Source organism: Diospyros lotus, chromosome 14 (assembly GCF_014633365.1).
Source record: "Diospyros lotus cultivar Yz01 chromosome 14, ASM1463336v1, whole genome shotgun sequence".
NCBI lineage: Eukaryota > Viridiplantae > Streptophyta > Magnoliopsida > Ericales > Ebenaceae > Diospyros > Diospyros lotus.
In genome coordinates this window covers 6,609,292-6,624,384 of record NC_068351.1, presented here as the reverse complement: position 1 = coordinate 6,624,384, position 15,093 = coordinate 6,609,292, and the positions used below count along the sequence as shown (strand labels likewise).

The 15,093-nt window shown below is 35.5% G+C and overlaps 2 protein-coding genes across 2 annotated transcripts; both read right to left on the bottom strand.

Moving 5' to 3' along the window:
* Positions 1-1,978: 1,978 nt before the first annotated feature.
* LOC127790171 (5-methyltetrahydropteroyltriglutamate--homocysteine methyltransferase 2-like) lies at positions 1,979-2,562 on the bottom strand. Its single transcript, XM_052319470.1, has 2 exons — positions 2,219-2,562; positions 1,979-2,174 (listed from the first exon to the last, which is right to left on the bottom strand). Exons 1-2 carry the CDS (start codon positions 2,560-2,562, stop codon positions 1,979-1,981), a joined length of 540 nt encoding a protein of 179 aa, XP_052175430.1.
* A 451-nt stretch (positions 2,563-3,013) lies between these two features.
* On the bottom strand, positions 3,014-10,771 carry LOC127790230 (5-methyltetrahydropteroyltriglutamate--homocysteine methyltransferase-like). Its single transcript, XM_052319560.1, has 12 exons — positions 10,658-10,771; positions 9,836-10,190; positions 9,663-9,750; positions 5,620-5,747; positions 5,134-5,525; positions 4,884-5,047; positions 4,646-4,726; positions 4,385-4,554; positions 4,193-4,298; positions 3,837-4,087; positions 3,539-3,740; positions 3,014-3,433 (listed from the first exon to the last, which is right to left on the bottom strand). The coding sequence occupies exons 2-12, from the start codon at positions 10,183-10,185 to the stop codon at positions 3,014-3,016; spliced, it is 2,352 nt and encodes a 783-aa protein (XP_052175520.1). The 5' UTR covers positions 10,186-10,190; positions 10,658-10,771.
* Positions 10,772-15,093: the final 4,322 nt, after the last annotated feature.

Here is a 15,093-nt window from a genome sequence, read left to right as displayed (position 1 = left end):
TCATGATAACGAAAACACTCTTTTCTTTTTCCCTTTTTACGGGTGATCCTATTGTAGGTTGATAGAGTAGAAGTGGAGGAAACTATTGGATTAGATTCTGACATTGGTTGCTAATATTGGTTGGAAAACCCATACACGAGTGAATCAAAAGTAAGTCCTATGACAAGGAGAGTATGTTATTTCTTCTTGGAAGCCATAACTGATTCTATATAGTTAAATAATTTGATCAAGGTCAACCAATCAGACACACACTTAGGCAGGCGCCATCACCTCACCAACGCTGCTCCCTGAAGAGTAAGGGCGAAAGATAAGGGAAAAGGAAAAAAAACAACCCATGAATAAATAAGAGACATCGGAAAATGAAAAGGAGAGTAAATTGTAAGATCTGACAGAAAAATGAAACCCCAAGTCCAGTGTAATAGAAACCACAACTGTTTGTTTTCCAAGACAGAGTAATAAAATCATATAACATCATTAAATGGAGAATACATGATAAGAGGAGAGTAGAACAACAAACATTTTTCACCATTTTGAAAGATGGCTATAGGCTTGAAACGTTCACTAAATCCTCTAAGGTTCAATACTTACATCTAGGTAATTGTCGCTCTGGATTTCCAAATTTAATCAGTTTTAACCACCCAAAAAAAGAAAAAACTATTCAAATAAGGTCTTGTTTTTCAGTTACCTAATCAAGAGACAACCAAGTACTTCCTCTTCCTCTTTGCCTAGCTGACTACTGTGATAAAAAAAGACCAGTAATCACCAATAAGATACAACCAAACCAAACCAAAAAAACGCATCAGTTATTCATATCTGTTCTTTTCTCTTGTTAGATCCACTGAATGCCATAAAAAAGATAAAACAGAAAAAAAAAAAAAAAAAAAGGAAGAAGAGCAACTGGTGCAAGAGCTGTAAAACGGATTAAAATAGAGCTAGATCTACTGCATTTTTGTCAGCTAAAAACAAAAAGGAAGATGCTAAACCACCAAAATCGTTGTAAAATAACATATGGATCAAATCTCTAACTAAAGAAGGAGAGGTCCTTACCGAAGAAGACAATGGCTAAAACAATTAGAGAGTCACTCTCTCTTTCTACAGACTATGATAATTTGTATTGCACGTATTATAGAAAACCAAAATAGCAATACAATTCCCTAGCAAACTATTGGATTAGATTCTGGCATTGTAGCTGCTTTTGGTTGGGTTGCTGTATTGAACAAAATGTTGTCAAACAAATTGAAAAACCCATACACGAGTAACAAAAGCAAACCCTTATAAAAATTAAATGTTCAAGTTACAACGACAGCAACACAATTCTATCTCAACTGCCATTTGGATGAGTTGAAAGTAAAAAATCCACCCTCCAATATCTTTCTTGCCGACTGGGCTGTAATTATTCAGAAAATATATGGCGTGGATTAAGTAGAGGAGGTGTGAAATTGTAGAACCCGTTCCCTAAAATGTCACAAATCTTGGAAGTTGGCATCCTTAAGCCAAAAATTAGAGATGTCAAATGGGCCGGGCGGCTCATGGGCTGACCCGGCCGGCCCGCCTCACAGCTTGGACTGGCTCGGCCAGGTACTGTAGCAGACAGGCCGGCCCGGCCCGCCCCGCCCAGCAAAATAAGGGCCGTGCTGGGCCAGCGATATGTGGCAGTGGCCCGGCCCACCAAAAAATAAAAAAAAAAATTTAAAAAATTATGTTTGTAATTGTAAACATATTTTAAATATAATAATTAAAAATTATATTTATAAAATTATATTTACTGTAAACATAATTTTATTGTAATGTTTACTGCAATATTTGTAAACATAATAATATTTACTGTAAAAATTATGTTTGTAAAATTATGTTTATGTTTACAGTAAACATAATTTTACAAACATAAAAATTATAATTTTTACTTATAAACATATTTTAAAAAATATTAGTTATACTTAAAAAAAAATTTAAAAAATTAAAAATAAGTGGCTCACGGTCAGGTCAGCCCAGCCCAGCCAGCTTTGGCCCATTTATTAAGGGCCACAGGGTCGTGCTGGTCCCAATTTTCATTTTTCCGGCCCGTCTCCCTCGCGAACCAAATTCGGCCCGACCCACCAAATGGCTGGGCCAAGCGAGATGTGGGCCGGGCCGCCCATTTCCCTTCTCTACCAAAATCCGCCCATTTCCCTTCTCTACCAAAAATATCACTGATTAAGCCAAGGGCAGTCTGGTGTACCGTATAAACCTGCGCCATTTGGAATTGTCGCCGGCATCGACAAGCGGGGTGCGGATCTGCTTGGCAGCAACCACCATGTTCTGCAGGGCTAGCTTCACTTCAGTATGCTTGCGAGTCTCGAGACCACAGCCCGGGTTCACCCACAACTCATTAGGCCCCAACACTTGCAGCATCTTGTTGATTGCAATCTTCTTGGTTGACGGTATTCCTGGACGCTGAATGTCAAAGGCGCCGGGGCCGATTCCGGCACCGAACTTCACTCCCTCGTGCAAAACAGACAGGAGCTTCTCGTGAGACCGGGAGTTCTCGATGGTGATGACGTCGGCATCCATGTCGATAGACATTTTAAATCTTTGACCCATTCGACCCTAACAGTTTACTTTTCCGTTAGTCAGTTAAGATAGATATTTTAAATCTTGTATTATTTAATTCTAAAGTAATTTAGGTTTTCCCGTGTTGTTTTTTGATAGTGATGATTTGGGTTGTTGAAATGAAAATTAAAAAATATAATTTATTTTTTTTATTGTATTGTGCACGTATCTCAATGTTGAAAAAGAGTTTAGAGTCTCATTCGCAAAAGAGAAGAAGAATCGGGGCCTGTATGGCAAACGGAATTCATCCACTGACAAATGCAAATGGGAAATGGCTGAAAATGGTGTTGAGGGAGACATAAGTAATGACTTCTAGGATTATTCAAGTAAAAACCCCACCCTCAGAATATCTTTCTTGCCCAATGGGCTGTAAATTATTCAGAATTGGAAGCTGGTATTCTTGCTAAGCCAAAAATATCACTAATTAAGCCAAGGGCAGTCTGGCGTACAGTATAAACCTGTACAACTTGGAATTGGCGCCGGTACCGACAAGCTGGGTGCGGATCTGCTTGGCAGCAGCCACCATGTTCTGCAGCGCTAGCTTCACTTCAGTATGCTTGCGAGTCTCGAGACCAGTATCTGGGTTCACCCACAACTCATTAGGCCCCCACGCTTGCAGCATCTTGTTGATTTTGTCCGTAATCTCCGCGGTTGACGGTATTTCTGGATGCTGAATGCCAAAGACGCAGGGGCTGAATCCAGCACCGTACTTCAGTCCCTCGTGCAAAACAGACAGGAGCTTCTCGTGAGAGCGGGAGTTCTCGATGGTGATGACATCGGCATCCATGTCGATGATGGAATGGATAATGTCATTGACGTTGGAATAGCATATGTGGGTGTGGATCTGCAGTTATTGGGAAATAACGGACAATGATATGAGCTTGTCGACAAATTAAATTCCACATAACTGACGAGGAAAGAAGGAGAAAGAACAAGATTAGGATATAACCTGGGTAGTGTCCTTGACACCGCAGTTTGTGATTCCGAAGCTGTCAACTGCCCAGTGCAAGTAGACAATTTGCTCCAACTTCCTAAAAGGCAAACCCTGCCACAGACCGGGATCATCAATTTGGACGACATGGATGCCAGCTTTCTCAAGATCCTCTACTTCATCCTTAATGGCCAAAGCAATCTGATAGCAGGTTGTGAATCTGCGGAATAGCAGGTCTCATGTTAGTAGTTAGTTTCACTAAAACTACAACAAAGATCCACTAATGAGATTCCTTATTGTTGGTTTCCAGTATCACCTGGGCTGGTCATTTCGGACAAAAGACCAATTAAGAATGGTCACTGGACCCGCGAGCATTCCCTTCATTGGGCGCGCAGTCATGCTCTGAGCCGCACTGGACCAGAAGACGGTCATCGGATTGGGGCGGCTCACATCACCATAGACGATTGGTGGCTTCACGCTGAGAGATCCATATGATTGAACCCACCCATTAACGGTGAAGGCAAAACCGGACAATTGCTCTCCGAAGTACTCAACCATATCATTTCTCTGAAAAGAAAACAAGCCAGAACTAGTTTAGGATACGGAGATCTTCAATGCCTGACATAATCTCTCGAAACTTCAGTTTAATCAGCTAGTCAAGTCAGATATTACCTCAGGCCCTCCGTGAACCAAGACATCAATATCAAGCTCTTCCTGGATCTTGACAACTTTGCTGATTTCCTCCTTGATAGCCTTAACGTAATCTTCCTCAGAGATCCTGTAGCAAAAGCATCATCAGAATATATGGGAGATAAATGGACAAGACATCAGGGAACACGAAGAAAAATTATCAGAATTCCATACTTCTTAGCCTTATATTCACGGCGCACTCTTCTGAGTTCAATTGTTTGAGGGAAAGAACCAATAGTGGTGGTAGGCAAGACTGGCAGGTTAAGCTTCTTCTGTTGAGCATCCAGTCTGGCACTGACATTTGTAGGCCGGCTTGGGTAAGGACCCTTCTTCAAATCAGCAATCTGTGAAAATAGGAACAAGTCCTTGGTAAGAACAAATTGGTTTATGCAGATCAGAACATAAAAAGATTTAATGAATGAGCTCTTCACTTACGGCTTTTTGAACGGCTTCATTGGTGACCCTTGGGGAGGACTTCCTTGAAGCCTGAGCAGCAGCATTAGCAGAGAAGAATTCCTGAAATTGAACCTATAACAGTGAGCAATGTGGCATTAACACATGGGTAATCGCAAATTACCTTGAAAGAAGCTCCTAGATCAGGAAGGCCACCAGCCTCTAAAGCTTATTTGACCAATTTGACTCACACACACCAACATAAAGCAAGTAAGTATACCTCATCCTTCAGACCAGCCAATGCCTTCGCCAAGGCATTCACTTCAACAACTTTTTGAGCGGCAAATGCTAACCATGATTTAAGTTCATCGTCCAGCTTGGTCTCATTAACAAGATCAACAGCGGTGTGGAGAAGTGAGCAAGATGTAGAGACAACAAGCTTATCTGCCCAACAGAATTACAATTAGAATGGACCATCTGCAGGGATTTGACATTTACAACCATGCAATGTTATGAGCGAAGAATGATACCTTTCCTCACAGTGCCCTCAAGGGTCTCCAAGATGCTAAGAGATGTTGCGAGATCATTGGCCCAGATGTTTCTTCCATCAACCACACCAGCAAACAGGTATTTACCCTCTGGCAAACCACCCTTGATCAAGTCAAGAGTTTTTGTTCCACAAACCAAATCAAAACCAAAGCCAGTAACACCCTTCAAAGTAGTAAGTGTTTTAAATGCCTTAGGAGGAACATCGGCAAAGTAAGTCTCAATGAGAACATTCAGGCCAGAAAGGGATGATTCTAGCTGAGAGTAGGCAGTAGTGAATGCTTGCAATTGGTGAGATTCAAGGTCCTTCACAAGGGCGGGCTCATCAAACTGAATCCATGATGCACCAGCTGCCTTCAACTCCGCTATAACTTCCCTGCATAGGAATTTTTGCAAGATTATATCAATATAGCGTCGGGATGTACAAATAACTGATCAGAGGAACTCTATACGGTCATTTGAGTCTTTACTGGTAGATTGGAAGGATTTTGTCCATGAGGGAGAGGAGATCAAATGATTTCTCTACTCCATTAGCAGGTTTTGAGAGCAATAAGTAGGAAACGGGGCCAATAAGTACCGGAACAGTATCTACTCCATGCTGCGCGAAACAAGAAAATATCTAATTTAAGTAATAAAGTCTATGACAGAGAGCGCTTGGCACAAGATACCAACTCTTATGAAAATGCTGGTAGGACAAAATGACATAACCAGCGGCAATTTGCAATTCAAATAGTACTCATCCATAACCATTCACTTTACTGCTGTCAACTGATTAGAATGGAGCATCAGTTATCCAGAAAACTTGTAATTTTGAAATCAGTTCCTTAACAGTATAGGCTTATGAAATTTTGAATATTCAGAAGGATTCAATTTCAAAAGAAAATTTCTTTTTTGTTATTCTAAATTTGACCTAGGTAGACACATGAGCAGGGCTTAAGGCTATGCCTAGGCCCCAAAAGGGGGGGCTCAAAAAAATTGTTGGGCCTGCTTCAGTGGGCCATCGACCGGCTACCACCCGGGAGGAGACGCTGATCAGCCAATGAAGACTGGAGGAGATGGCGAATGCTGACGGGACGCAGTCATCGACGAAAGGAAAGAGACGATGATGGATGCGCACACAGACGCATGACGGCAATTGGCGAGAGAGAGAGAAAGAGGGCCTTGCTGCTGCCGACCCCTGGCCTTCCCCGCCCGACTGTCAGCCCTTTCCTTGCTGGCGGATCACTGCAATAAAAGGGTGTTTGGCAGGGCAGATCTAGAAATTTAGGGAGGTTGGAAATTTTTTTTTTGAGATATAAAATTGTACATCACAAATTTTGGGTTAGCTAAAATTTTTTTTTGAACTAATTTATTATTAAAAATTATTTTTTAATTAAAAAATTAGTTTTTAATATAAAAATATAAATTTTTAATATAAAAAAAATAATTTTAATTGTGGGCTGCCCTAGGCTTCAGCCCAGAGCAACTCGCATGTAAATCCGCCACTAGTGTTTGGCTTACCCCTTTTTTTTTTTTTATAACTTTTAAGTTAAAAGTTGAATAGTGTTTAAGTTGATAATATGTTTGGATAAATATGGTTTTAAGCTATCAATTAATAATTATGTGTTTGGCTTGAAAGAACTGATAAGCTATTCAAACTTGACAAAAAGACCAAAATAGACATGATATTAAATGATGTAAAAATTTTATCATTAAATATTGATAAATTATACATTTATATTAAAAATATATTAATATAATATTATTATATGTATTATATATGTTAATTATTATGTGTTATATATATAATATATTGTTATATGTTTATTGTTGTTATAAATATATATATATATATACATACATACACGTAGCAGGAGAAGAATCTCAAAGGAGATGAGAGTGGGGACAGCAACAGGGCAATGATCAATGGGGCAATGGATGACCGACGATGAGGAAAAGTTGAAGCATGAGGAAGTAGTGGACGATAGCAGGCGATGGCAGTAGCAGCTGACAAGTGTGACCCACCAACCCAACAACAGTTTGCGGCGGCCCAACTGGACGACAACGACGGTGGTTTTGGAGGAGGGGCGATGACAATGGTAGATTTGGAGAAGGGGCGATGGTGGCAACGACACTAATGGCAGAAGCTTGAGGGAAGATGGGAGAAGAGAAGGACAAGTGTGTAAATATTAAAAATATTTGAAGACAAAATAGTAAATTAATTGGTCAACGCAACAGTTTTTCTCGCAAAAGTTAGGAGATACCATCCATTTTCAAACACTATTATAGTAGCGATAAAGCTACATAGCTTTTAAGCTAATCAATGTTGTCAAACATTTAGGGTCCATTTGGTAGGGGTGAAAAATGATGATGAAATTTATTTTCTATCTAAATTTTAAGAAATTCCATCAAATAATTTTTTTTTTCAATAAAATTTGAATTTATCTTAGTTCAAAAAGTAAAATTTTTTCTGAAATCAAGGAATTGAAATTTGAATTTTTAGGAGATGGAGTGAGAATTGGAATTCCACTCTACTTTCCTTCTCTAAATCAAACATACCCTTAAATGAAAAACACTATATAACTTAAAAATTACATAACTAACTTATAAGCGGTTAAATTGCTTAGCCAAAAAGCCCCAAAATATGAGGTGAGTTAGGTGTGAGTGATGTGACTTTACTTTTTGACTTAAGCAGGTCCAAAATTCAAATGGTTTAGGCAATTTCCATAAAGTCCTCACATGACAAAAAAAATATGTAGGAACATCCTTGGTATTTATTCTTTGTACTGAAACACCCCTCTATTTTTAACAATATTAATTATATCTTAAGATAATATTTATTAACTAAATTATAAAAAAATAAAATATAAAAAATATTTTAGACTTATTTTTTTAATATATTTATTAAATTTATTTAACGATCCTTAAAAAAAATTCTTGTAATTTCTTATTTGACATTTTTTAAATTATCTCTCATTTTCTCAAGATAAACATATTTTAGATCTTATAAATAAGAAAAAATGACGTATATGTTCTCTAATATATTTCAAAAAATTTAACAAATAATTTAATAAAAATTTTAGAATACTTCTTAATCTTATCGTTACTATTCAATATATTGGTTCGAGAAGTATTCTAATATTATCTTATTATTATAATTTTATTTTACTCGTTTTAACAAACGCTATCTAACTAAATTATATTAAATTAAACTTAACTATGAATATATGTGTGTTATTTTTTTTTTTTTTACTTAAGATTTGAATTTATTTATGAATATGCATATTTTGAAAAGTTATTAAAAAAAACGAATTAAAAAAAATAGGGAAGGTTAAATGAAAAAAATATTGTTTTTCAATGTTTTGTCATTTTTCTAAAATTGAATTCATTTTATAATACCCAAAGACACTGATGTTTTCTACTTTTAATTTTTAAGAACAAATATAAAAAACTAAACCGATAAAGAAATCAAACCAACCTAACCAAGCGGTTTTTATATATATATATATAGATATATATATATATATAGCATGTAATATAATTTATATAAAAAATTAGATAAATTATATGAAATCCATACACTTAGAGTAATGTATAACTTATCTTTTTGTGCTTTAAATTGCATCAAAATACTCTTTTACATTTTTAAAATATTGCAATCAGTCACAATCTATTATTATTATACAGGATTTTGTATAATCTATTGATTGATTAACACAAAATTCTGTATTTCTTTAATATACTAGAATTATATATTTTATATGTAAATTATTACATAAAATATTGTATAATAATAACAGATTGTAACTAATTATAACATTTTGAAAGTATAAAGAGGTCTTTTGATGTAATTGAAAGTACAGAAAGATAAGTTACACATAACCCTATGTCCGAGGGATTTTATATAATTTATCCTAAAAAATTTAGACAAATAACAATCTTGAAATTCCTTGATAATATACAGAGCCTTAATTACACAAATTATAACTTATTAATCTGTTTATATTCACAGAGCCTTTACACACAAACAAGATTGCCGTTATCATATTTAATTATTAAATAGTGATTTTCTTTAATATCCCCATGCCAACTATAATTACTCATATTATTAACAATTTTCGAAGATTTAAAAAAAAATTAAAATTAATAAAATCTTAGTTATATTCAATTATATCACAAAAAAAAATTAAGAAATTTGACTATATTATCAATTAAAATGAATTTATTTTCTAAACTAGAATATAAAATTCTAATTAGTATTTTACATCTCAGAAAATAAGAAAAATAAATTTTTAATAATTTTTATTATTTTTTAAAAAACCACTAAATTAGATATTGTGTAGGGCCTCACCAACCCTTGAGCCGGCCCTACATATGAGCCACGTTATAGCTACAGTCTTGCACCAAAGGCACAAAATACTCTTATGCTGTTGTGAATTACCAAAACATATCAATTTCAAGTTACTGAAATCTCAATTATTAACTCAAGAAATTGGGCAAAGCAAAGGATGGACTAATGCTCCAGTTCCCATACCCCCTTGGCTTCCTTGTACTCCTCCACTGCCTTGTGAGAAGCATAAGAAAACTTGACATCAGGCCCCAACTCAGGGACAATGAAGTGGCTGCATCAACCCATCAAGAATAAATCATCAGCAGAGGTGTCAATTCTCAAAATTGAAGTGTGGGATTAGGGCCGATATTACTTACTAGTTGGTGTCAAACCACTTGGTCATCTCCATAGCATGTACAGAGGCATTTCCTCCGGCCATGGAGAAGTAAGTGTCAAATCCGATCTCACCACCAGTCCAATTATATCGGGGGGGAACAGCTCCAAGCATCGCTGTTGTGTCAAGTACCTGATCATAGTAAGAGAATGTGTTGCTGGGAATGTACTTGATTCCAGCAGTAGCCATCTGCTTCCAGATGGATTCTCTTAGATCAGCTGCCACCTTTTTCAAGTCATCGACACTGCTCTTCCGATCCCAGAAAGATTCCAAAGCAAACTTCAGCTCTCTCTTTGGGCCCATGCGAGGATATCCGACGATGTGGGAGGCCATTTTTCCTGGATCACCAACAACACTAGAAAAATCAATCGGGTTATTATATAATTTACATAAACAATAATTGTTAATAAAAGTAAAAAGACCTAATATGTGTAATCAGCAGAACAGTCTGAGCACAATGAGAGCTGAAGGCCCAAGATCATCAACTGCCTGAACTATAGGAACAAAACATCCGATCATCAATGATGACAGAATGAATTCACAGAATCCAAAACGACCAAAACAGCTACTTTACTAAAGGCCCAAGATCCAATACGATGTGTAAGATCTGTAGGTCTCAGCCAGCCCCAACACCATAAAATCCAACCGTGAAACTCAAACACAAGAACAATAGTAAAATCCAACAGGGAAAGCAAAATTCTGAGTTTGAAAGAGAACATATCAGACGAGAATACGTGAGAAAGCATGTAGAAGAGATGTATGCGAGTGAAGGAGAATCGAGGGAGTGTGAGCCAGCCGGTCTTACCTTCAAGAATAAGAAACCCACAGAGAGAGAGAGAGAGAGAGAGAGAAAGTAGAAGAGGTGTATGCGAGTGAAGGAGAATCGAGGGAGTGAGAGCCGGCCTTGCCTTCAAGAATAAGAAACCCACAGAGAGAGAGAAGAGAGAGAGAGAGAGAGAGTGGGCAGCGAGTTGTTGAATTGGATTGGTATTTATAGAGGAAGCCCGTGGCTTGGCGGGGGCAAGATGTCCCTGCCCCATATGCAAGGGTTCCAAATACAGCCGAACCGAGCCTGCCCCACATGAAGGGTTCCATTAATACAGCCGAGCCGATCTCGGCTCTGCAAATCTGAGAGTAGGCTTGTTTGTAGGCTGGTTTTTGGTGGGGTGGAGTATGCCTTGGTTTTTGTTTGTATTCGCGTTTTTATTTTATAAAATTTTTATTTATAGAAAAAAAAAATTGAGAGTAGGCTCCATTCAAATCTGAGACTCACTGTGAATCACAAATTTAGCGTAGAATAACCTACCAAAAGTTGATTTGTTTGTACACGTACCAAAATTAAATGAGACCCAATTAACTGAAATTAATTGGTTTGGTTTGGTTTGAAAATTCAATTTTTTAGCTAAATTGAAATGATAGCAATAGTCTTGGAATAAAATTGGGAAATGGTAGCAACATAATTAATTATCTAAAATTAAGGGTCTTTTTAGGTCAATTTTTATTTGTTTTGCTTTTCCTATAAAATAAAATTTAAAAATAGATGACAAAAATATTGCAGATTTTATCATGATATGGTTAATTATAATAAAACTAAAAATGTTAATGCTTTTGAAGAATTAAGCGTGCCATGATCATTAAGTTGACAAAAGAGATGTAATTAATTTATTGTTAGACGAATAAAATAAAAATATCAACACAAAATTATCATTATTTAATTAGGTTTATACTGTTTTTAACCAAACATAATTATATATATATATATTTTTTAAAAAGAAAAAATTAAATACTAAAAACAATATTAAAATCAGACTTGCCAATTATACACTACCGTTTCATGAAAGAAGACTAAGAGGGTGTTTTCCATGGCTTGAATTATAAGATGTTATAAGTTTTATAGTTTTTATGTTCTTTGATTTAAAAGAAAATTTTTAATTGGTCAACTAAATATATCTTTTATTTATTAGAAATTATATGAAATGTCTCGTCACCCCTTGGGAACAAACCATTTAAACTTATAAGTTGTTTAAAAACAAACCAACTTTTGAAAAAAAAAAAAAATCAAATAACTTATAAGATGTAGCTTATAAACTCTTTTATATTACTCCAATAAATTAAAAAAAAAAAAAAGAAGATAAAAGTCAGTGACAAACTTATATACTAAGTTTAGTCACACATAAAATTTTATGATACCTAAAACATTAGCATTTATGGGTATTTTATAATTAGGCTACCGCCAGCTCCCTTCCTTATTGGGTGTGGGGCAGTATCAAAAGCAAAAAGTTGCCAAACGATGACCTTGTGCCAAAATGGGTGCAGATAAGTTTTTATTTTTTATTTAAATGATTGGATTTCACTGATTTAATCTTGGAGGAGACTTACTTTTCCTTTCAGTTCGGCCTCTAAATAAATTGAATGCGATCATAAGTTTATATACTTTCAAATAGACACATAATTAATTTTTATTAAATAAAATATTTTTATTTTTATCAAAAATTAATTTCTTGTCACTCTCAAATAAATTTAAAAAGCCTATTTTTTTGAAACTTAAAAAGCCTGTTTTTCCCCATATAGAACTGCTGCCGAGCACAGAGAAGCCTCAAGCAACGAAGACCGAGCTGTAGGGTCACGTGACCTGCACTGAGTTGGTGGCTTAAGCGTTTTTCCTTGATCAAAGCAGATCAGCCCCCTTCTTATTATCTTTAATCGGTTGAATTGGGTGAGCCCCTGCCCTGCCCTGGAACCTCGAATCAGGTACGTGGCTGGGTTCTCTTTCCAAGAAAGGCAGGCTATCGTGACTATTAATTTATACTTAAAAATAAATTATTTAATTTTGAAGACTGTTCTATGGACTTCACAAACTATTTTATAGCATTCGAGCCACGTCATAAACCCAATAATTTAAACTGGGCCCTAACTAAAGGCATATATGGTAAAAAAAAAAAAAAAAACAGAAAAACAGAAAAAGAGGATAAGAAGTAAGAACTGAAGGCTGAAAGAATATACTCTACACGGCAAAACAAAGCAAATGTGTATTCCATTCTGAAGTCAAACTACCCGATGAGGAGGTGATGCCCTATTTATTGGAAGAATTTGTGGGGGTGAGCAGGTGGGACCCTGGGAGTTAAATTGACGGAACAATTTGGACGGTGCAGCAGAGCCCACCACCCACCATTGCCCTCCGGCTTCCTCGTTCAATCGTGGCATACTCATAATGAAAAGTGAGAAAACAGGCGAGTTTCTCACTTTTTTGTGCCACTCTTCCACACTTCAAAGTTTTGATAGTTGATATTCTCTCTTTGGATAACATTGCTTTGAAGTCATTAATGTCATTGTTGTGAGTTTCATTGTCGCGAGTTTGTTACGAGAATAGATCGATAATATATCACAATCAAATCAATTAATTACACGTAAATATAAAATTTAATATAAAAAATTTAAATTTAAAAAAATTATGAAAAAAAATAAAATTAATCAAAAATGATAATATAAAAGTAATATTAACACATAAGCTTTGTGCCTGATTTCATATGAGATGGGTACTTATTTATAAATCGAAAATCATCAATGGATAAATATAGAAAAATATATCCTGATCAGAAGATAATACATGAGAGTATTCCTGCAGATGAAATAAATCTCAAATAAAATCGAATTTGATAACATCGTAATTACAATCAAATTCGAAATCATAGTCACAATTAAGTTAGAAAACCCAATCATAGATAAATAAGAATTTTGAGTCACGATTATCACACATCTCTACCTTGACTCTAAATTAGAATTATTCAGATTTCTTTCATTCAACGAAATCACAGAGAATCAATATCCCTGACAACTACTAACCAAATCTACGCAGTGCTCAAACTTTGAGATAGGCAGGGACTTGATCAACATATCTACAGGATTGTCATGAGTGTTATTTTTCTTATAGTAACTTTACCACGAGCAATAATATCCCGAACAAAATAATATCGCACATTAATGTGCTTCGTTCTCTCATGAAACATTTGATCTTTAGTGAGGAAAATAACACTTTGACTCTCATAAAAATCTTCATTGATTTCACCCATCAACCCTTTTAGCCAAATAGCTTCTTTAATTTTTTCAATAATTGTTATATATTCTCCTTTTGTAATAGACAGAGCAATGATGGACTGTAAGATAGCGTTTCAGCTAATAACACAACTACCAATAGTGAACACATATCCAGTAAACAATCTTCTCTTCTCAGGATCACCTGCAAAATCAGAATCAACAAAACCAATAATTCTGTCTCTAGTATTTTCGAATTGTAAACAGGCATCAGTGGTACCATGCAAATATCAAAGAATCCGTTGGATTGTCTTCCAATGTTCTTTACCAGGGTTAACCATGTATCTACTAACCACGCTCACTACATAAGTCAAATCAGGACGTGTACAAATCATAGCATACATAAGACAACCCACTGCACTAGAGTATGGAATTTTTGATATATTGTCAAATTTATCATCTGATTGAAGATATAAACTCGATGAAAACTTAAAATGTGCAACCAACAAAGTACTCACAAGTTTAGCCTTCTGTACATTAAATTTTGTCAAGACTTTCTTCACATATCATTTTTGACTTAGATATAATTTACCTATCTTCCTATCTTTTGAAATTTACATTCCAAGTATTTTCTTCGCTGCGCCCAAATCTTTCATCTCAAATTCTTTGTTGAGCTGAGTTTTCAATCTCCTTATTTCATCCTTATCTTTCGATGCTACTAGCATGTCATCGATATATAGAAGCAAATATATAAAAAACTCATTCTTATTCCTTTTAAAATAGACACAATTGTTATAACTGCATTTATTAAGATTGTGCTTAATCATAAAAGAATCAAACATTTTATATTATTACCAAGGAGATTGTTTCAGGCCATATAGAGACTTCTTCAACAAACACACATAGTCTTCTTTGCCTAAAACTTCAAAACCTTATGGTTGTTGCATATAGATATTCTCATCAAGTTCCCTATGTAAGAACGTTGTCTTAACATCCAACTATTTCAATTCAAGATCTTGAATAGCCACAATACCAAGTAGTGCTTGGATGAAACTGTGTTTTACAATAGGAAAAAATACGTCTGTAAAGTCCACACCTTGAACCTAACTGTATCCCTTTGCTACGAGTTTAGTTTTGTATCTTGCTTTTTCAACTCCCGGTGTACCTTCTTTCCTCTTGAATATCCATTTGCATTTAACTATTTTCTTA